Source organism: Amphibalanus amphitrite, unplaced genomic scaffold (genome assembly GCF_019059575.1).
Source record: "Amphibalanus amphitrite isolate SeventyFive unplaced genomic scaffold, NRLGWU_Aamphi_draft 001431F_arrow, whole genome shotgun sequence".
NCBI classification, from domain to species: domain Eukaryota; kingdom Metazoa; phylum Arthropoda; class Thecostraca; order Balanomorpha; family Balanidae; genus Amphibalanus; species Amphibalanus amphitrite.
Genome location: NW_024882924.1, coordinates 96038 through 118145, shown reverse-complemented (window position 1 = coordinate 118145; position 22108 = coordinate 96038). Strand labels below are relative to the sequence as shown.

The 22108-nt window shown below is 49.0% G+C and overlaps 2 protein-coding genes across 9 annotated transcripts in view; one reads left to right on the top strand and one right to left on the bottom strand.

Moving 5' to 3' along the window:
* Nucleotides 1–10136, top strand: part of LOC122373012 — a 17225-nt gene extending 7089 nt beyond the window's left edge. For all 5 annotated transcript variants that reach the window (XM_043350723.1, XM_043350725.1, XM_043350726.1 and 2 more), the window contains exons 3-16: nucleotides 724–886; nucleotides 1753–1907; nucleotides 2315–2476; nucleotides 2676–2750; nucleotides 3133–3267; nucleotides 3964–4198; nucleotides 4585–4879; nucleotides 6156–6244; nucleotides 6568–6715; nucleotides 7312–7496; nucleotides 8056–8258; nucleotides 8596–8664; nucleotides 9060–9155; nucleotides 9594–10136. In XM_043350723.1, the coding sequence (XP_043206658.1) occupies nucleotides 724–886; nucleotides 1753–1907; nucleotides 2315–2476; nucleotides 2676–2750; nucleotides 3133–3267; nucleotides 3964–4198; nucleotides 4585–4879; nucleotides 6156–6244; nucleotides 6568–6715; nucleotides 7312–7496; nucleotides 8056–8258; nucleotides 8596–8664; nucleotides 9060–9155; nucleotides 9594–9753 (2170 nt within the window). In that variant the 3' untranslated portion in view covers nucleotides 9754–10136. The remainder of the gene's footprint in view (nucleotides 1–723; nucleotides 887–1752; nucleotides 1908–2314; nucleotides 2477–2675; nucleotides 2751–3132; nucleotides 3268–3963; nucleotides 4199–4584; nucleotides 4880–6155; nucleotides 6245–6567; nucleotides 6716–7311; nucleotides 7497–8055; nucleotides 8259–8595; nucleotides 8665–9059; nucleotides 9156–9593) is intronic.
* Nucleotides 10129–22108, bottom strand: LOC122373013 (DNA repair protein XRCC1-like). 4 transcript variants are annotated; one of them, XM_043350729.1, is made up of 9 exons: nucleotides 18839–18869; nucleotides 15593–15730; nucleotides 14622–14819; nucleotides 14038–14389; nucleotides 13468–13641; nucleotides 12792–13206; nucleotides 12230–12429; nucleotides 11680–11809; nucleotides 10129–11313 (listed from the first exon to the last, which is right to left on the bottom strand). In XM_043350729.1, exons 2-9 carry the CDS (start codon nucleotides 15641–15643, stop codon nucleotides 10716–10718), a joined length of 2118 nt encoding a protein of 705 aa, XP_043206664.1. In that variant the 5' UTR covers nucleotides 15644–15730; nucleotides 18839–18869; the 3' UTR covers nucleotides 10129–10715. The 4 variants fall into 4 exon arrangements, with proteins under 4 accessions (XP_043206664.1, XP_043206663.1, XP_043206665.1 ...); XM_043350728.1 differs by lacking the exons at nucleotides 15593–15730; nucleotides 18839–18869 and adding an exon at nucleotides 21881–22108; XM_043350730.1 differs by lacking the exon at nucleotides 18839–18869 and having other exon boundaries at nucleotides 15593–15750.

Genomic DNA, 22108 nt, shown 5'->3' with positions numbered 1-22108 from the left:
TTTAACTTCAAAATTTGACCTTTTTTGACCTGAAAGTGACCTGACCCTAAGCTAAATTCGACTCAAAATGACCTCGAATGACACAGACGACATCAAATCCGAAATCTTTGGCCTAAATGGACCATAAAACATGTGTCACGTGACCGAGGCATGATATAATATTTTCGTGACCTGTGATGACCTGACCTTGACCTGAAAATCAAAGTACAAGTTTGGTACCCTCAGGGTATCTAGAACATCTGTTCACGAGTGTGTGAACCAAAAATGAGCCTGATCGGACTTGTACGACGGCGGCCAGAGCCCAAAACGTGAACAAGCCAAAATGCTAATAATTTTTACTTTGACCTGACCTGTGACGTCATCGGTGACCTCGAGGTCAATGAAATTAGGTTTCGCTCGACAGTTTTTCCGGGGCTATCAGACGCCGTTTGAATTTTGACGATCGGCCCAGTAGTTTCGGAGTTAGGAGGGGGGGCTATGAATAGCCCCCCCCCCCCCCCCAGTAGGGCGTGTTATACGCAGACCCCAGTGGGGCGCGGGTTAAATGGTTAGGTGGACAGGAATTATCAATTCTTCCATCATGACATTATGGGCGCAAGATGACCTTAGTAGCTGGTGCGCCCTAAAGCCCCAAGTAACAAACAGGCCTCTGGTACGCCATTACGGCTTTCAGGAACAGAGGAACAATGCTTTTGCATTAAACTGAACTGTTTCTCATTGCAGGTTTCCCAAACACACTCTCTCCCAGAGACAATGGATGACAGTTTGCAATCTAGAAGAGGTGAGACCATCTATGGGAGTATGTGTCCGCCACTTCGAGAGGAACGAAATCAACCTCTCAATGAAAGTGCCAAGGCTCTCCCCAGGAGCGGTTCCTACACTGCACGTGAGTATTGTGTGCTTCAGGGGTAAGAGTTACACAATTTTCTCCTTTGTCACCACTGCCAACCGTTGATTTGCCGATCGCGTATTCATCTCTTTGAGAGTCTTTTGTCGTACTTTCCATGGCTCGTAATTACGGTCGTGAGTTCATCCGTCGCGTCGCTCGACTTATTGCATGCTGAGTTTGACACGAGCTCGTCATTGTCAAGCTCTAACTCAATCCAGCCCATAGCGACACTCGTCCCTACCTGACACCCTTGTGATGGCCTCTGGTCACCAGGAGTGATGGGTGCCATCGCTGAACGGTATCTGAAACGATGTGACCTCCTCGACCGGCCACCTGATGTCCGGTTTCCCGACCTTAGCAGAGTCACCGGCCTGTCGATCGCTTACTATCCTTCAACTCCTTTGTTGGTGACCAGCAGCTGTAACAATAATGTGCTCTGTGCACATCCAGTGCCTCGTTTCATAAAGCGAGTTCGTAACTTACGCCGGTTTTTGGGCTTGTATTACAAGCGCATGTGGAGCGATAAATTTATATCCCCTTCTCCCTTCTGTTCTTGCTTGCAAGATAAATAAATTCAACGATTCAAACTATCGTCATCGCTTCACATGCACTTGCAATACAAGACCAAAAAACCGGCGTAAGTTACGGACTCGCTTTATGAAACGAGGCCCAGGTAACGGACAATGGCAAGAGCTGACTTATTTGTTGATCTTTAAGCGGATGTGGTGCACCAGACACAAAAAATATGTAAACGCATTTGCTCATTAATTAACGTAATCAAGAAAAATAGATGAAACGTTTGCGAATTCCTTGGATGCTACGTGGCACTGCTAACGTCCATTTTTTTGTATGCTCTATTCCAGCCCAACTGGCCGTTCGAAGGCAGACTGATAGGCACCATTGGTCCGCCAAAGCATGGACCGCCTCAGTCGAACTCAAAACCACTTAGGGAGGTTCCTGAGAGGCAGGCTCCTCCGAGTGAAATCCCAATGCCCATCGCTCATGCTTACACACACAGGTAAGAACAACGATGAAAGAGGCAGCCTACAATAAGGTGGAAGGAGCACTAGTGAAAAATAATCGGCAGTCTGCAACTCATGCCATGCCTGGTTATTACTCGGAGGAGTGAATTAGCGTCGTCCTAGTTTGCACAGGAGAGCGATCGCGTCCGCATTCTCGTCTCATTACGCGTTACTTTTGTACAGATATGCTTTTATTTTGTAGTGTCAGCCTTGAATTTGCAGTGGAATGGAGTTAACCCATGGTACCACTACCCATGTAGCTGATCATATATGTGCTGTTCTCACATTCTACATAGACTAGTACATGTCCTGTCTGTTACAATAAGTTCTGGCCTTGTAATGAGTAAAAGCATTTCAAATAAATGCGGTTCCTACAGTATATTGTGTGGTGCTCATTTTACAGCAAGCCCGCCGTACAACCATTCGTTCAGCCGCTGATGCAGCCTATGCCCGAGACGTTCAAAAAGATGAAGATCCCTTCGGCGACCTACAGTCGGCTACTGGCCGTCCAAAATGTTATGAAATCCTCGTCTGTCGAGAAGACCATCGAGCGACTGGCCGTCTGGTGAGGATTTTTCAATGACCTAGGACTTGTAAATTAATGTTACACAGATCTTACGATGTTGTTTCCTCCTCATTGCTGGGAGAGAAACACATACGCCTTCTCTTAAACAGTTGTTTCGTATGCTCTTCAAACAGAACTGTCAGACAAGACATAATCAAGGCGTGTGAGATGTGATTTCAGAACGTGTTGACTCTTTCAGGTTTTTGAGAAAGGAGTCGCGTATTGAGGCCCGACGACATTTAGAAGACGATGTCTCGGCTGAGGAGGTAGACAGGTGAGATGTGTTTGCCATACATTACTTTTCTCTAATGTTGCCAATTTCTTTCTTTTTTGCTCTGAGATTCCTTTCTGAGGACGTACGATAAGTGTTGCGTAGATTACCACATTTGCTTTGATTCTCAATCTCAAACCAGGACGCTGACTTTTGTTGAAACATGACGGGTCTGTGTATATTAAGATCACTGTTTATTTTCTTTATTTTTGAATAATGAAATTGACACCACTAAAAGAAACAAACTTGGCACTATTCCTCTCATCCCACATTTTCATTGACATTCAACGCTTGTCATCATTAGCGATCCATCCGTCCTGCGTTTTTTTTTTCTCCTGTCGATTCAGCTCTCCCGTGGTCATCACTGCCTAACTATCTCCACCAGGGAGCTGGTGGGGCCACCAGAGGACGGTATGGCGGAGAACGGTCCGGCGGAGGGCACACTACCAGCCCCTGTGTCGAATCCGCCGGCGCCGAAACTCTGCCACGACCTTGCCGAGGCGGAGCTTCTCCAGGAGATGTATGTACCGAACTTCTGTAAAGCATTGAGCTACTGACCTGCTTTTATCATATCAGTACTGTTAGCTTGTAGGATTTTTGATTGTCATTACACTGTTGCAGCTACCGAACTCCTGGATAAACACTATAGTTCGTTTTTCTTAAGTTTGCCCCTTACTGTAAACGTCTTTTTGAACACAGCACGAGAATTGCTAGCTGAATTACTGAGAAAACTGGTTAGCGCACATTGTATTGTAGATATTAATAATATTTTCAAAATAATTTTTGAACACGGACGATTTAACGTTATGTTAAGCGCCGTGCAATTTATTTATTAGTTCAGACATAGTTCCTGAGAAGTCGTCTATCCCTGTGGGGCTGTAGGTATTGGCAAATACGAGCTACGAGTCTGTGAAAAAGTAAATAAATTTGATAAAATTGATCGTCTGTGAAATCTGGTGAAATCAATGTGCGCCAACCAGTTTTCTCAGTAATTCGGCTAGCAACTCTCGTGCTGTGTTCAAAAAGACGTTTACAGTGAGGGGCAAACTTAAGAAAAACGAACTATAGTCGTCCAGTCGAAATGTGTATTGTGTTGTGTCATAAGTAGCCACCAATGTCATCCTGATACTGCTTGTCTATCTCTATGACTGTCTGTTTCTGTGTCACCTTCGTTAACTGTCAATGATACATCCCCACGTCTTTCTACCCGCTGCAGGGACGTGCAGCTGGAGTCGGAGGACGACCCGGCGGCGATCGGCGCCGGCCGGCCCGGCTGCGGCGTGCTGTGTGACGGCGCTGCGCCCTCCCCGCACTGGGCCACTCCCAGCGCCGTGATCTCAGAGCCGCAGCTGCACCAGCTGCTGGTCGAAGCGCCCGTCCGCTGTCCCAGCTGCATGCAGCCCGTGGCGCCGGCCACCAACCGCATCAGCCTATCGTACTGCGTCAACTGGGTGAGACAGGCGAGGCGCCGCCGCCGGGGGAGCGTTTGTGTGAGGTGTCGGCGGGTGAGTGTGGGTGTTGGTGCCGTGCTGAGAGAGGGGATGACTCCCAAGGTTTCGCGCACGCTAGAGTCGAGTGACCGTTGTCGCAGCAGTGACTAGTTAAACGTACTAAGTCTAAGTACTAAGTCATGAACTAAGTCCCGTACTAAGTCATGAACACAGAGCTACCCTTATTGCCTTTTTCTATTTGCCGTCGTTTTTTACTTGCTTTATCATTTGGAAGCTGCCTTTGGGTGATTCCGTGGTATACATTTGTCTCATGTGTCTTACGCTCGCTGTGTCAATTTCCACAGCTGCTGTTCTAACACCCTTCCCCCCCCCCCCCCCCGGCTTAGGTCTGTCCTTTGTGCGGGATCCCGGCCCGCCCGCCGTGGCACTCGACCTCTGGCAGCGGCCAGGTGACCACGTTTGATGCCGTGTTCGCCGCCGCAGTCACACTGAGCGGCTGCTCCCCCACCGGTGTCCAGCGGCTCCTCAACTTCGTCAACATGGGTCGCCTCGACTGCGGGGTGTTCAATCGGCTCACGGATGCTGTGGTGTCGCCCGCTATCGCGGATAAGTTTGCCGATGCGATGGAGGCGAACCGCGCGGCGGCGCTGGCGGCCTCGCCGAAGGGACTGGTGGTGGCTGGTGAGTGGGGTCGGCGCCAGCTGGGGACGAGAGAAGGGGAGAACCAGGAGATTACTTGGTCTGGTAATGATTGCTATTCGATGTTCATGTCGTTTTGGTCTCATCTTAATTACTTATTATTTTTGTACTCTGTGGTCGTTTTCAATTTCGGGAAGTGTAAGTGTGTCTGGCGTACCTTTTCATTATCCAAAATTCTTTCGGCTGCTTTCCACGCCCTGATGAGTTTTCTAGTCCGCCAGATTAAGTAGGTAATGGAATTCCATCCGTTTTGGTACGCTGGTGTCCTTTAACCCTCGCCCATGTAGGGGGGGGGGTTGGTGCACCCCCCCCCCCTGAGACTTTTCGGAAATAGTGCAAAAACGGCGGCGCCAAATTTTGGGTACCTTATGGGGCAAACCTTGCGCATCTTTTGATAAAAAATTTTGACCGGGTCATGTCAGGTCACGGAGTTATGACGTCACAAAGGGAACAGCCTCCGGCCGGATTTTTACAAACTGAGTGCCAACGCCCGAGGTTTCCTGCCGGTGGTACGGACATCGGTTGATGGATCGTGATGAAACTTCCCATGCATGTTGGGGCAAGTATTGGCTATCATATGGTATAAGAAACTTGACCGGGTCAGGTCAGGTCACGGAGCTATGACGTCACAAGAGGAACAGCGTCCGGTACTATTTTTGAAAAGCGCCCGAACCACTATTTTGCTAATTCTTGTCACCTCAATGGGAATATGCAGCAATATTAGCTTCTATAGGGAGCAAATGGACCTCCCAAATCCAAAAATACAATCAGATTTCAAAAATTCAAATTTTGATTTTTCGAATTTCTGCCGCCGACTGTGACCTTGCCGACTTCGGCGCTCCCAACGCGCCATTTTTAGAGCTAGGGAAACGAAATACATACCAAACGATAGAGAATTGATCAAGGAACACGATTGTGAAGGTTTCAAGTCGATATCTCCCACCGTTTTGCCGCAATCGCCGCGGAAAGTTGAAAAAGTCTATTTTTTCCGAAAATTTGACCTTTGACCGGTCAAAAGTAGGTCAAATGTTGACCTAGGACCAAAAAATATACCACCAATCGCGAGATCTCGGCGAGAGCAATCCGTTGGTCTTTTCCGCTAAGCTCTACGACGCTCCGTTTTCAAACGCCAAGGGGGGGGGGTCGCACCAACCCCCCCCCCGCATGGGCGAAGGTGGCAGATCGCCGTTTACGGGCGAGGGTTAACCCCCAGTCGTCAGTATCGGTGACTCTTTTCGTTTTTTTTTTTTCTCCGCAGGCAGTTACCAGGTGGACACTCCGGACTTTTCTGTGTCGTTCGGCACCTACACGCTCGTTGACAATGTCACCGGACTAGTGGTAGCACAGGTATGTAGGCTGCATTCCTGCGCCGCAAACTTCGTGCCGCCTCCTCACTTCGCGTCATCTCTCCGTGCTGCTTGTTCATGCTGTCATGCCTATCATGACAGCATGGATAGTAGTCTAGACAGCTGTTGCTATACTATTGATACGTAAGTCGATATGCTCTCAGTGTTATTGTTGCCAAATTATGTGCACTGGTTGTAATCCGAGACTCATTTAGGGCTGTGGGGAGTAGACCTTTGGGCGCCGATTCTACTACATTCGGGGCGCCCAAATACCCAAATATGAAAGATATCGTCATCAGAATCACCCTCTAATCGTGTCTGCAGAGCACGGTGCCGCACCGCGGTCCGGGCGAGCCCACACGACGGGAGGAACTGGAGACCGTCAGGCGGTGTCTGGCCGACCTGCGACGCGCAGAGGTGCACGTCACAGAGTTCATCTCCGATAGACATGTCGGCGCCCAGCGGGTGGTTGGTGAGTGAACGCGACCGGTCAGTGACTACTGAATAACCTAGCGTTATGTCTATACGGGTCTAGTGGGCAACACACGTCACAGTGACAGAACATATGAGCGGTGGCGTCAACTGTTTGTTCGGACCTGTGGAAAATGGCGGCTGCCAATTATAGGTGCCTGACCTTTGTAGTGATTGTTTAAAAAAAAACTGATAAGCGTAGTGTACACCGGACCCAACCACCGGACGTTGAAGAAAGAGAGGAAGATTTTTCTCACAGAGTTATAAAAATGGAATTTGTTAAGCTCTCACATCAAGGTGGCAAAAGCATCTGACCAATTTAAGTCAAGATACGACAAACATCGGACAGACAGACGAGGCTGAACCAAGATAAATCAAACTGGTGTAGAAGAACGAATGATTCAAAAACGAAATTTGCTACAACATAGACCTCGACGTCTTCTTCCAGAGCCCAAACAACTTTGATTCTTGATTCTTGTAGTTTTCCTACACTTTCAGTAGCGGGATTTGATTGTCTCAGTAGCTATATTTCATAGTTCAGATTTCGGTTGTTTATCGTAAGTAATTGCACTCCGTAGCCTTTGCTCCTACTTTCAGCGCGTTGTCTGCCGGCGGCGAAGTACTCGTACGATATCAGAGACGCCGCAGTCGACGTGGAAAAACGGCTCGAGGCCTTCGCCGCCCGGCCGGGCTACAAGCCGCTGAAGTGCTGGATCAGCTACCTGAAGAACCACTTCTGGTCGTGCGCCAAGGCAGCCAACGGCAACTTCGAGCTATTCGAGGTAAGCTACCTCGTAGCTGTATGTGAACTGTGATGGCGTTTTGCAGGATGATGGGTATGTTATGTGGCTGTCCGAAGTCCCGCTCCCGCGTCATTTGTCGTTCGATCTCTCGGGTCCACTGATCCATTGTCGCCGCACGCACCGTTCAATCCATGTTGTCGCGTTTCTTGATCTACCGCTGGGTCCACAGTGTCTCCGTGTTCACCTTCTAAACTCTGGCGCTCCACCTGTCCTCTGCCAAATCTATTGTACACTGGAGTCGGTTCCTTGTCGATCGATCCACCTCTCGGACCACAGTCGCCTCGGGCGCTCCGTCCCCTGTCAATCCACGGCACAGTATGACTGGTTACATAACATTTTTGACAAAGCTTCAGCTCATATATTTTGCGATTATTTCGATGCAGTGCCCTTGGTAGATTTAGAAAGCATCATTTTGTAAATTGTAAAGCACCATTGGCATCTATTGCAACATCACGGGCGGAGCTAATAAGCTTGCAACAATCCCTATGTAAACGCGGCTTGTGGCGCCCCGCTCACCGGTCCACCTCTCCGCCCTCAGCGGCTGTGGACGATAGCGGCGCACCACGTGGTAGGCGTCCACTACAGGCGGGACGACGGCAACAGCTGCAGCCACGGCCCCATGGAGGACGCTGAGGAGGGCCGGCCGTGGCTGGAGCCCGGGTCGCCGGCGCACGCCGCCGTCCTTAGAGTGGTGCACGACCACCGGACCATGCGCGTGGCGCGACTCGCCATCGCGTTCAGGTGAGAGCCACTGGAAGGAGCAGAATGAAGATGAACACACTGGCAGCGGCTGGGAAGTCTGGGCATGCTGTTATTTTTATGGAAGCCAGTTGCAGTTGTTGCGCTAATGATATTTCATATTGCTCGTTTTGAGTCGTGTATGTGATCGGGAATTTCAAAACTTTTTTCGTGGCTCTGGGCTCATGCTGCCGTATAGCTTTCTATCGCTGCTGACTGCCTGTTGAATTCGAATTAATGTATAATGGATTATTGTTATTATTTTTTACGTTTATCCTTATAAACATTGCTGACATGCGTCGGTACGGTGTTGTTGGTATCGACTGTCTGCCGTTTTCAGACACGAGAGTCGTCTGGAGATTCTGCGCGCGGTGGACCGGCAGTACACACCCAAACAGGAGCCCTGCACGTGAGTGGACACCGTAACGAACCCCGGGCTGAACTCTCTGAGAAGTTCCTCAGTCAACGATATAGTCGGATCGGGGGCCATTGTAGTGTCGTAAATATTCAATTAAACTGAGACATAAAATCGGGTTGGATATACATCCGATACCTGCAAGTATTTTCAATACGACGTTTATAAAGGACGCCGATTGAAGACATGCAAAGAGCGAATTACTGTGGATTTCCACCTGTCAATCCGCCTCCCGGTGTGGGCTGTTCTCACCAATCTCCAGTGAACCGTCTACCAACCCCCCTCCCGGTGTGGCCGCTGTTCTCATCACCTATCCTCTGTAAACCGTCTGTCAACCCTCTTCCCGGTGTGGGCTGCTCTCCTCAACCATCCCCTGTTACCGGTTCCAGCCTGAGCCGGCTGGTGGCGCGGAAGCGGGCGGCCGTGCTCGACTACTGCGCCCACCTGGGCAGACCGTATGCCAGGAACGGAGACAACGGCGTCAGGTAAGACCGGCTACTCTGCGGGTAGATAGTGCTGTCACGGTCGGCGAGGTCTCGGCTTTAGTGTGACAGCCAATAGAAATTACAAGATCCCGATGCGAGAGGCTGGACTTCATGTGTGGTTTGTCATGATGAAAACTTGTTTTGCTACAATTTCTCTGAATCCGTTAACTGATTCCTTTTTATTGGACACTTCTATGAATCGTATTCAAGAGCTCTTTACGCACTGCGCCAGTCGGCTCTAGGCATAGGCCGAGTGACTCAGTTTCTGCAGGCTCATTTAATTAGCTACTGCCTACCCCTAACAATTACAGTTCAACAGAGCTCTACGATGCCTTTTTACGAAGACATGTTACGTCTCCTGCGATATCCTCATTGCTTATTATGATGCTCCTAATATCGCGACGACCCGCACCGACACGCCTCTGTGTTTTATTGCAGGCACATTCGGGCATACAGCCGGGCCGGCGGGCGCTACCTGACGCGGCCGGTCCGGTCGGCCAAGACGTACCCACACGTGGCGTCGCTGCTGGCGCGGGTGGCCGAGCGACGTCGAACTACCACCATCGCCGAACAGACCGTGCTGGCTGCCGCCGGGTAGAGCGGGAGAGAGACCGGAGAGAGGGAGGGAGGGACGGCAGAGGGCTGGCTAGACAGCGGATAGGTCACATTCCAGCCCTGAGCTTGTGGCGAAACGGAAAACCATATCTTTGAGATGCATTTTTGTCGGTTTCGCTGTATTTTGTGCCAAGCATTCGGTAATGCCGTGCGTCGTCGTTGGTGCGGCAGCTGCGGCAGCTGTTGTGATGTGCTAGGCGGTGTCGGCGTGGGGCGGGGTTCAGCTAAAAGCATAAGGGTAATTATCAACGGTACATGGCGACCGCGAATGATGTGATGTTCTTCGAATTAGTCAATGTGAGTGGAATGTATTTAAAGATGCGGAGTGATTCGATCATCCTCACAATATACACGCTCCTTTGTACATTGGCGTGAGTCTGGTATTGGCTATGGCAGAGGCGCACACACGAATAACAACGCGCAGAGAAACACGTCAGATCCGAACATGGGTCACACAATTGCGATTGCAATCCTCTAAGGCTAGTTGAGACTAGGAATACATACCACACCGTGAAGACTCATCAGGCACAAACAAGGCTATAGTGTAGCGATGGCAATCCAAGATGCAAAACAGCAGAAACCAGAGGCATGATGTTGCTTACAGTTCGCCGAGCACCAATACCACGCGGCTACAGTAACAATCAGTAAGCAGCTTTGTACCGCGTGCCTTTCCTTCGAGCCCTGTGAAAAAGGCCTCGCTCCTCCACGCCCGGTCCCTATCCCAGCTACTGGCACCGACATTGTCGCAACATCGAAAATAAATATCACACGTTCACAGCAAACTCACAATGATCACTTGTGAAATGACGGCTGAACTCGTGCATTTTGCGCCAACAATGGAGGGGCGCATAAAACCATCCCTGGGAATCAGGAGCCGCACATTCGCTTTCGATACAGACAAACGATCGCTTTTATCTGTCGTCAGAAGCTGCCGACCTTCTCCCCTCACACTGCGGCGGTAACCAGGTAGGGCTGCAGCGGCACAAATTTCCCCTTCCTCGCGCACGCCTCCAGCCAGCCCGGCCTCACAAACATCAGTTCGGGATGGTCGGAGGCCGCCTCGTCAAAATTCTCATCCCACGCATCCTTGGTGATAACATACTGCACACTATCACCGAAATACTGCTCCAGTTTGCCTCCAAACGCGGTAATCGCTCGAGCTGCCTGGCGTCGCTCCTCTGTTGACATCGCGTCCCCGTACAGGAGGAACGTTCTCCCGCGGAGGAAATCGGGCAGATCGGGAACCTCCAGCGCGCTCGTATCTGGCCGGCCGTCTCCCTCCCCCGTTTTCGGTTCGTCCTCATCGGTATCGGCGTCATAGACGTCATCGGAATCGACCTGCACCGGCGCGCGGTAGGCTCCCGACGCTGCCCGCTTGGAGGGGGCCTCCGGTGATGGCGGAGGCCGTTTGGTAGCTGTGAGCTGTGGGCTGGTGCTGCGGGGTACTGAGGGTGATGATGCTTGTCGGGATGGTGCTGATGTGGTGGACGGGGCCGGCTTAGCAGCACCGTCCGACGACTCCTTGGCTTTGGACTCGTGGAACCTGAGAAGATGGTTCGAGTTAAATGTGAGATGTGCTGAAAGAAGACACATCGTCAATTGATGTCACTATTGCGCACGAGCGAAGCCTACAACTGACAATTTACTAGTAACAATGGAGATTGCATGACTCGCTGATGATCGGCCGGCCTCTCACGTTGACAGTGTCCATTCCTCCATTCCTTACGCCAATCACACCTGACAGGACAGAACGTTAGAGGCATCATGAATGATGAAACCTATAGGTCGTTTAGTACCAATATTCACTGCGTTGCAGGACAGCTTATCAATACATATGCCTCTTGCCATGCAGCAAAGTGAAGAAAACCGACAGTGACACATGCTCCTTCAGCTCCGACGCCACACTCACATTCTGATCTCGTCATCGGTGTCGATGTCGTCATCGGTGCTGCCGCCGTAATCGTCGTCATCCGCCGTAGCCGATGACGTCTGTGACGCACCCGTGGCGGACGGCGCGGCAGCTGACGACTGCGGCGCAACTGCGGCGTATGGCGTGTAACCCGATCGGTCAGATAGAAAAGAAAAAAAAAACATCTATGGTCAGAGTGGTGGCGTTCAACGTCAGATCATCTAGTTCAAAACTGTCATTCGAAAGGGATTCCGTCTCGAAAGTACCTTGTAAGGTCATCATGCAACAGTCAATCTGAATGTCGAAAAACAGTGCCGTCATCTTTCTAGTGGCAAGCATAATGTTTTGTAATTAGTTATATAATTTGTCCTAGTACACTGACAAATAGCATGTTGATTGTTGACCAACAGCTATCTCCACGGCAATCCTCCATTTTCTCCAGTTCAACCTCCCCTCCCTCCCAGTACCGAAGCGCTCCCTCTCCTCACTGAAGCATCCCCTCTCACCACACACTCTCCCTCTCTTCCTATTCCATCCCCTCCCCCCTCACCTGGCGGCGGCGCCGGCCGCAGATCCTCGGCCCACAACTCGTCACCGCTGTCCGGCTGCCGGCTGTCGGCCGGGTCCGTGGCGAACTTCCTCCAGCCCAGCCGGCGCCGCTGCTTGGCGCACTCGGTCAGCCACTCGCCGCGCACTATCTTACCCTTCCCGCGCACCGCCGTGAACTTGGGCGTGTTCCGGAACGCGCAGCTGACGAACGGGGAGAACGGTGGGGTGTTAGTGGCGGTATCAAGGAGTCCAAGCTGGCCGCTACGATGGCGGTCAAACTGTCAACAGCCTGGTCTGGCTTCGAAATTCGAAAACCAAACGTCTTCATATTCGAGGCAGATGAGCCATCATATTCAATTTGCCAATGGACGTAACGCTAGCAAAGGTGATGGCTGCTATACCTACCTTACGCAAAACTAAAAACTAATTTCAAAGTAAAATGTTAATGCCAAGTTAAGGCCGAAAAAAATACGACTGCACTTGATAAAAGCATCCCACAATGCCTAGTAAGTCTCTTCCTCACATACGCTTTACGAAAGAGGCTGAGAAGAGGCGAGACTTACATGAGATGTGTGCATCCAGGCCCCCAGTCGGGCCGGTACGTGGCGCCCAGCTTGATGCCCTGTTCTCGGAGATCTCCACGCCGCGGGTTCTGGTAGCCGCTCATCGCGAACACCACGCCCGACAGCAGTTTCTTGTAAGGCCGGTAGATGGCGTTTGGGGGCGGCCGCGGGGCGGCGCTGGCGTCGCCGGAGCCGGCCGCCGCGCCATTGCTGGATGGGGCGGGTGAGCCGGTCCCGGCGCCGCGAGCAGCCGGCTTCTGATCACGCTTCTGGGTAGCATCTGGCTTCTTTGGGGCTGTATCTGGCCCCTTTGGAGTTGAAGTTGGCCTCTTTGGGGTGCCTTCCGCCTTGTTCTGAGCAGCGTTTGGCCGAGCCGCGGCGGCCGGGACGGAGGGAGACGACGCGCCAGCTTTCGCTGAAATGGGGGACAGACGGTGGAGTAAGTTCAGATGGAGGTCTAGCATGTCAAACATCATTGCACCAATTTTTTTTAGCTTTTCAACGAAGTTTTGGCGACGAGGTAAGTCCCACCCTTATGAGAACTCGTCAAATACTGGCATTAATGAAGCCTTGCAATTCGGCCTCAAGCAAGCGGTCTTCACAGGGAGAAGACCACTAATCACTATCGATTTCATCGCTCATGATTTACTAACAAGTGTGTTCTCCCAGCACTAACCGCCGTTCCGGACGGGGGTGGTCTCGGGGCGTGCTCTCTGCTTGGTCTCCGGTTTCAGCTGGTAGTGACCGGTTGGCTCGGGCGCCTGCTCAGAGGAGCTCGCTGCGTCGGCCGGCGGTCGGCGAGGGGGCACCACACGGTCAGAGCGGTCGTCCCGCTTCAGTGTCCCGCCACCTGCGAAAGGACACACAAGTCACGGGCCATCATTGTTGCGGCCAGAAGTAACAAAGCTATCCCTCCCCTGTGCATATGGAGATGCGTTCATGCTGGTGTTCATCGGAGGCTACTCGGACTGTCATTGTCATTCGGCGCCCGTACGGAAGCATAAAACTTAAAATTTGAGAAAATAAAACTTATCCGAATGAAATAAAAAGGATAAACTGTATCACTTAATGGCAACTTAAAGAACAGGTCATTGTACGGCTAAGCACCAATAAACGACGGGCTCTCCAGACCATAACATCGTATTTCGAACCCAGCCCTCCTTTCTTCTCCCGACGGCGCCACTCCCTAGCGAAACTAACTACTCCAGTCATTTAGCACCCGTCCTCCTCTGGTCGAGCGACTCACCGGCGGCCGCGCCCAGCTCTGCCCGGCGGTTAAACAGGCCCCCGGTGCGGATGGTATCCTCCGACTCCGGCTTCAGAGTGAACGCCCCGAGCCGCACCGGCTGCTGCGCCGGCTGCTTCTCCGTCTGCTGAGCCTGCTTCTCAGGCTGCTCGGCGCTCCGGAACCGCACGAACGCCAGTCCGTAGGGAGACGTGCGGCAGAACGGCTGGGTGCAGACGACACGCGCGCAGTCCCACGGTCGGCCCAGCGCCGCCGCCGACAGTTTGTCGCGGTCAAACAGACGCACCCGGCCCGGGTTGGTGCCGCCGCGCGACTCGGCCGGGCTCATGAACGAGGAGGTGGGTAGCAACACCTGAGGGGAGGGGAGGGGTCAGCACTTGGTAGAGGGTTGCGGAGAGAAGGGCTGCGCTGATTCCATCACTGATTTTTACACCGAATTCTAGGAGCATCAACAGCTTTGTTCAGGGTTATATGAATAAGCATATCTTTTCTAATTAGTTTTCTGGTTTGATGTATTCATTAGGTAAGCTGAGATGAGTTGCATACATTTTTTTCAGAAGTACAAATTTGAGAAAAAGACTCACCTGAAAATCTCTGACATCCTCTCCCAGTTTTCCAACCAAAATTTCAACAAAAGCAGAGCCTTCATTTCCAATATGAACAGCATCTATTTCAGAACTCTTCTCAAATTTTAGCAGCACCGAAACTTCCTTTTCACCAGCACTTTTGCTCTTCCACTTCTTGTAGCTCTCAGTGCATAACAAATTATTTGCTGGGAAACCCTGCAATCAAACAATTTCTAGGTGAATGGTCAATGGTCATACAGGGGCAGCTTCAACTTTCAAGGCTAAATGAGCTTCACAGACAAAATATGAACAATAAATATTGATGGAACAAGTGCTGTGCACTGCTGCAGGTTATGATCGAAACTGGTAGGTCAAGAAAAAGAAGATCTGAAAGAGCAACTAAATCAATGTGTGTTTGCTGGAACAAAAACAGACTCCAGAGTCCAGTATATAAAACTTAATGGGCTGCTGAAACATAAGCACAAATGTATGCAAAAAAAGGCAGCAGGCTCACAATACCAAATGAGATGCTAGCTAGCCAATTTCATAATGAAATTCCAGCTGACTTACATAGGTATTTCAGAGCTCATAGCTTGAGCTGTGCTTGTTGGATTCCAGGGCCCTGTGCCCTGTTTCAGTGTCTGCAGCCACCGTGGTAACAAAGGCAGGGCTTGGCTAATGGGCCAATCAGGTGACACACAGACAGTAGTCTCCACAGTCCTGATTGACCCGGTGGCTAATTGCCTCACCTTTTTTAATGCGGGAGCCATGACAGCTGCAGACACTTCAGCGGGGTCCATTTAACTTAAAATGAAAACTGGCAGGTGCAATTTGTGTCATGTTTGGTCTCAGTCTATAAAGTATAACAATAAATGCACATCTCCTGTGAAAAACTGAAATAAAAAAAAAAAATCGGGGGCTAAATAGCGACAGCTAGCAAGGTTCGTTTTGATGTCATGAACTTGAACTGCAAAACCATAAGTGCTTACCGGATCTTCACTGCTGAACGCCATCACTTGGCTTATTTTAATATCAGGCATCTTCAATAAAATGCAAAGCCACTGATGTGAGTAAACGCTGAAATTACACAACAGTGGAGAGACCTCATACGGCCTTGGGAGAGACACCAGGGGGGTTCGCTCCCGTGCCTTCAGCATTACGAAAAATGGCAACAGCCCGTGAGCAGCATCAGCGCTCACGCACATGTTCAAGGAAAACAACGTGTAATTAGCTGCTGACGACGGCCCTCTCCACCAATCAGCGCTCGGTAACTCGAGCGCTGATTGGCTGGTAGCAAACGCGTCATATGTGGGTCTCTTTTTTTGCTATCAGTGAACGCGTTATTTAATACACAGTGGCCTATGGAGAATGGCACGCGGAATTGAAGGTCAGTGTTTTATTGCTTCGTACATGCGAATGGGGGTATTTGAGTGGCATTTGACACCATTTTCGAAATCTACAGTGAATTTCTGATCGACTCATGTATATATTTTTATGAATTTGACAGTATTAGTGCTACATAGTCGATGTTTTATGTTGGTGTTGTTTCTCTCGACCTTTGTCTTGGACTTTAATCATATCTTTTCTCGAAAGTGCTTGCCATAACCAGGTCTAAACTGTATCTGTATAAAGGGAATATGTGTTGAATATGAGGGGAAAGTAGTAATGACCATTCTGAGTAGTAAAGTAATCTTGATTCTGCCTATCAAACTGCCAGAAGGTGTGCTTGTAAGGTGATTGAAACTGCAGTACGGGTTGCAGATGTGGGTTTGACATTAGCATTGTTGTTGTAACCCCACTTGCTCTAATAAAATGGCAACATGGGGTTATGTACACACTATTGCACAGCCTGGTATCAAGCTGGTTGATATGTGGAGGATAATGAAAGCATAAAAGAATAGGAGCGTTGCGTCTTGTGACTTATGTCATGTCATTTTAAATCAAATGATTGTGATTGTAACTTTTACTTCAATTATTATTGCAAGTTTTGACCTTTTTTATCATCAATTTTTATGTGTACCAATTTCATATGCCTGTGTAATGTCTGTGCGGCTTTGTGCAGTGTGCGTGTCTTGAAACAAACCAATTTATTTTGTACCTTTTTGTACTTCAACAAATGTATGTCAAAGGACAAAAATGTCATGTCTATTATCATTGACACTACTACAGCTAACTTTGCCTGTATTCCTATCTTTCAGAGGCATTCAATTCAATCTGCTTTCCAGTGCAGTACCTTAAGGAGGCTGCAACTGAAACTCGCACAAAGGCAATCAAGTGTCACTTCATCAGCCTACAGTAACAGCCCATCTGTAATCAAGATATGGATGAAGGGGCATAGAAGAACAACCAGTTCAAACATGAAAAGATTGTATTTTGTTTTGGACTATTTCTTAGCATAACAGAACAGTACACTTGGGGTTATGGGGTTATGCTGCTTTTTATGTTTGCCCTGTGTGCAGTTTTGAATAATTTTAACCATGAGATGCTTTTGTCAACTATTCTCTTTACATAAACTTCCTTTGTCATGCATGTGTAATTTTGAGTTTACATGCATAATGTAGGCACATTTCCCTTGGCTTCATAGAAGTTAAAACTACTTGCAAGCTTTGGTTATGGACATTGGTGCTATATATGATGCTTCAAAGTTCAAATGTGTCCAGTAGTTGATGAAGGGAGAAGAGGAGTAGGACAGCTGATAGCTATTACCAAAAGTATGTGCTTGTCTGCACTTCGGGCTGTTTTACTTCCTTGAGTTAAAAAACCCTCATCTTTTGTTTCTTTCCTGTGTGCCCATTGTTTCCATGGTGCTATACATAAACGTCAAGTTTGAAGTTGGTATCCAAGTGAGCAAAATGTGTATAATTATTTCAGTCCGTCTTGAATCATTCGTCTTGAATTATATCCCTAACTGACATCCTGTTATTTGTCCTGCAATGTCTGTGCCTGTGTCCGCCCCTACCTCCGGCTCCAGCCTCCAACCAGCCCTGCTGAGCTCTGTCGCCGGCGCGGTGTGTCGCAACGTGCTGTTTCTCCACTCCAGCCGACAGCTGCTAGGAATCGTCCTGTGCCATGCGCCATGCGACACAGCAATTGTAAGCTGCAGGTCACATTCGGACTGATTGGCTCCGCGTATGTGCATCCGGCCGGGAGCTAGTCGATATCAGGGACGTGGGTCGGACTGTTGTGGCGGCGTGCACTGTGCTGGTTGAAGTTGTATTTCTGTTAGTGAAAAGCATTAATACATAACCGTGGCCGCAGCCCAATGTTATTGTGGATTTCAGAGGGAGTGGCCAGTCAGGAGGGCCCCATGTGGGTATGGATCCAGTGTCCAGTGGGATTGGCTAAGATTTCCGGCGATTGATAAACGCTTCTATGATAGTAAACCTATTGAGTTATGAGGGGAGGTCACGTGACGGACCTGACCTTACTAAACTCTTGTGAAAACACGACACATACGAACGGTAAGAAACCGACAAGGACAACTCTTCTTTCTGCCAAGTGTCATCTTTCTGTGAAGGATTTCTTGGCACTGAGGAGTGTTCAGAAATTGCGTTGTTTTTGGACTGTGCAGAGGCTCACGAGCGGCAACATAGGTCAACAACCTGACCTACCTTAAATATGCGACTTGTACCATAAGATCCAGCTTGATCAAAAGATAGGACATGTCAAATTTCATCTCTTTATCTCAAAAGAATTTTGAGCTATCGTAAAAACCGCCAGTGTGGCACCATATCGCCTCCGCGCGCGGTCGGAAGGCAAAAGTTCGCCGGCTCTAACTAAACAAATAGTCGTCGTATCGCAAATTCATTGACGGCGTTCGAAGCGTCGTTCAATTTACTTTCGAAACATATCCTAACATTACCATTTAACTGCCTAGCGCAATCACCAACAAGCAAAAGAAAGTTCCGCGCATCCCTCCTCATACAGTGTTAGCGGCGGCCGGCCGCCGGCCGCTGACCCACATTCGCGTCATCAGGGAATGCCGCAACTAATTTATTGTTGTTGTTTTAAAGTCATTTTTTTCCCAGGAAATTAGTTATGTATGGTCACTTTTCGGATTATTCTCTGGGATAATAATATCTAACTCACAAGTCCATTGTGTCCACTCACAAGTGGACTTGTGAGTTAGATATTATTATCCCAGAGAATAATCCGAAAAGTGACCATACATAATTTATTGTTTCCAACTTTTTTCCCGGAGCGTTCTACCTGGTTTATATAGCCTTGAGAGACACGCATCACCACAACAAAACACCTAACGCCGACGTGTTTTGACGCGCCCGCAAGAATAGAGCGCGAATTTCAGTTGTCTTGAACGCGCCATTTATGTCTCTGTTTTAGTCGGATATGGAAGCATGAGAGCTTCCAACTTCCCAAAATTACTTCAAGAGAGGATTTTCAAGAATATTTTCAACATTATCTTTTTTAGTGACCTGGCCTGGGGTCATTAGGAGTTAGGACTTAATATTTTCAGAGAATGTGACAAGGGGATGTTCTATAGAGTATGACCATTTTGTCGGCCCGTAGCTTCGCTGCTTTTACACTAGCTGCCAGACATGCGCATGAATCCGAGTGATGGATTTATGATCTCGGTGGATCTCGGAGTAAACTGCATGCTAGAATCTGTAATCCATCGGATCCAACGTGAACAAATATGTACTGGATCTATTATCTCATAGGATCTGACGATAAACCAAGAACATGGATCTATGATCTGTGTGGATCCCACCATGTACAACATTTGAAACCATGTTTCCAAGTGTTTTTATGACAACCCTTTTCATCGGCCGCTGATAATGTGGGTAGAAATGGCCATGTTTGCAATCTCAGTGACACTATAGACAAACACGATCGTCCCCTGAAGACTCGGGCCGGCGCCTGTGCCGTCATCCTGGCCCTCTCAGAGTGTCCGCTGACATAGGAGCGGAGGGAGTGGCCAGAGGAATCACGGGCTGGCTGTCCTACTCATCAGCCGCGCACGCGACTGCCAACACCGCCTGATGAGGTACTTAGGTGCCATGTTTGTGTTGCACGTACTTTGCAGATCAGATCATGCCGTCCGGTCGCGAGCATAACATGTTTAAGTGCAGTAAACCCGTGCTAAATGCATCCACATCACATCATAACACATGCCGCCAGAGAGCGTGATGAAAAGTCTGCCGAAATATGCACTCGATAATTGGAGAATGACATATCGTGGGGCCGCGCCGGCAAGCAAAACACCCCCGGAGTAATTGGCATGACACCTGATTGATCGAAGCCACACATTACGAGTGCGAACATGCAAAGTTCTATGGCATTATTCCAGCCACACTTTTAAGCCACAGCCGATAACTGCAGAGTGCGCAGAGTGTCAATCTTTACCTAATGAACTCAAGGTGATGCATTGAATGCTTGATAGCAGAAATGAAGGAGTCGGGCAGAAACACGTTTCCTTTTTTATTTGGGCGACTTAATTCCTTTCTCCTCAAATCTAAGCAGTGAGCAGCATTTTATGTCTAGTCTGTCGTACACGTCTACGTCTGTATGTAAGTCTCTCTTGACTTGAAAGCATTGCTCCTCGAAAGTATCGCTATCCACCCTGGTTTGAGAGCCCCCATAGCTTTTGAGGGTTGGCCGCCTAGCCTGCCCGTGAAATCGTGCCGAAAACGGTACGGGTCAGCCAGGCGGCCAACCCTCAAAAGCCAGGGGCTCTCAAACCAGGGCGCGATAGCGATACTTTCGGGTAGCGATACTTTCAAGAGAGATTTTAGTTATGCAATATGCATATTGCATATAGGTATGTAGGTACTTTGGTAGAAAGTGGTAGGTATACAGAATATACCTACCTAACTGTGACAGGTATACAAAAGTATGTGCAAAAGTAAGATTGAATGAGGATTATAAATGACACATAGGTATGCATATATACCTAGTACCTACATTATACATACGCATCCTTTCAAGCCTCACCAGTAACCACACGTGTTATATGTTTCTCGTACATCTGTAAATAGCTAGCACATTGCCCGAAGCCGTGGGCTAATTCAATTTTGTATCCAAATAGCGTTTTTCTTTTAAAGCTCCCATTACGCTGGAGACAAACCATGATGAGACAATAAAAACACGCGGAACATTAACACATTTCTCTCCAGGAAATTGACAACTAATCCAACTTTTCAAGAAACCCTAAATCAGGACAAAAGTCGTGAAACAACAAGTACCTGACAACAAGCAGAAACAACAAGCAGTGAATGTGCATCGCGCCCTGTATGCCGCTGGTGCCCCTGACTCGCTACGGGCAATGTTTCGCCCACGAGCCGTCGTCTCAGAGAGGGCCACGCGTGCCACCGCTGCGGGCTCGGCGGTGATCGACTTGCCCCGAGTCCGCCTGGCGGTGGCTCGGCGGCAGTTCCCGTACAGAGCCGCGGCGGCTTGGAACGGGCTGCCGCGAGAGGTGACAGGGACCGCCTCCAGGGCACAGCTGATGCGGTTCTTCCGATAGAGATATGTCGCCACCTGAGTGTTTTTTTAGTACTATTGTACATTTTGTGTGTCTTTTACTATGATGATTTTTATGACTTAGGTACTCTCATAGGGGAAGTTGGGGGAACGCCGAATACTTTTTTTCTGACGCCCGTAGCACGCAAGGTAGACAACATAAGCTATTTTTGTTGGCGTCATTCGAGAGGCCAGTCTTTTGTCTTTCAAACATACCAGGCGCATTTGATGAATTCGCATACCGTTAAGCTCACAAACTAAAAATATCAAAGAAGTGACTTTTTCGGCGTTGCCCCGGACTGCGGGGAAAGCCGAAAATGGGAGAAATGATCTACGGGGAATGCTGACATTGATGTTTTGCCATTTTATCTCAAATTTTATCCAGAATTCATCAAAGCTGACACGCGTTTGATCTTGAGGACGCTTGGTGCACACTGGAAGTTATAATTGTGTGATGTAATAAGAAAATGCCAGGTACATCATTCCTTATAGGTAACAGGCCGTTGTGTCGGTTGAAAGTATTTGTGTGACTAAAAATACGCGTTGCTATTCTACAGCAGTAAAGTCCACGTAGCGTGCTTTAACGTGCGTAATTGCACGTTTTCGGCATAACCCCAGCCAGCCATACTTTCATTTGCAGGCCCATTACTTTTCAACGTGCTGTATAAATTTCAAATAGGCAGCACACTTATGCAAAGACATGCTGAAGATTACTTGACCGAATTGGCCAGACAAACGGTAGCATAATGAGTAAGTAATGCAACTTCAAAGGCGCATGTAGTACAAGGGAAACGTACCTTGAAAACGCTCTTGGCGCCCTCACAGCCGAAGTATTCCGAATGACGACTCGTAACAAACATGCGAAAATTGTAGTCACTTAAGATTCAGAGCATCACTGACAGGTGGCATCCATGTCGTACGGTTTTCAAAATATCTCGAATTTCGGCTTTGCCCCAACTCCGGCATTGCCCCAACTTCCCCTATTGCTTGTATTGACTGGGCCGTAATAGCCAGCTGTGGATCAG

Coding starts and splice junctions, on each gene's coding strand:
- LOC122373013 (XM_043350728.1), bottom strand. CDS start 21,943: ATGTTTGTTACGAGTCGTCATTCGGAATACTTCGGCTGTGAGGGCGCC. Junction 11,810..12,229: donor GCGGCCGGCGCCGCCGCCAG/GTGAGGGGGGAG, acceptor CATACGCCGCAG/TTGCGCCGCAGTCGTCAGCT. Junction 11,314..11,679: donor ACCGATGACGAGATCAGAAT/GTGAGTGTGGCG, acceptor CCATCTTCTCAG/GTTCCACGAGTCCAAAGCCA.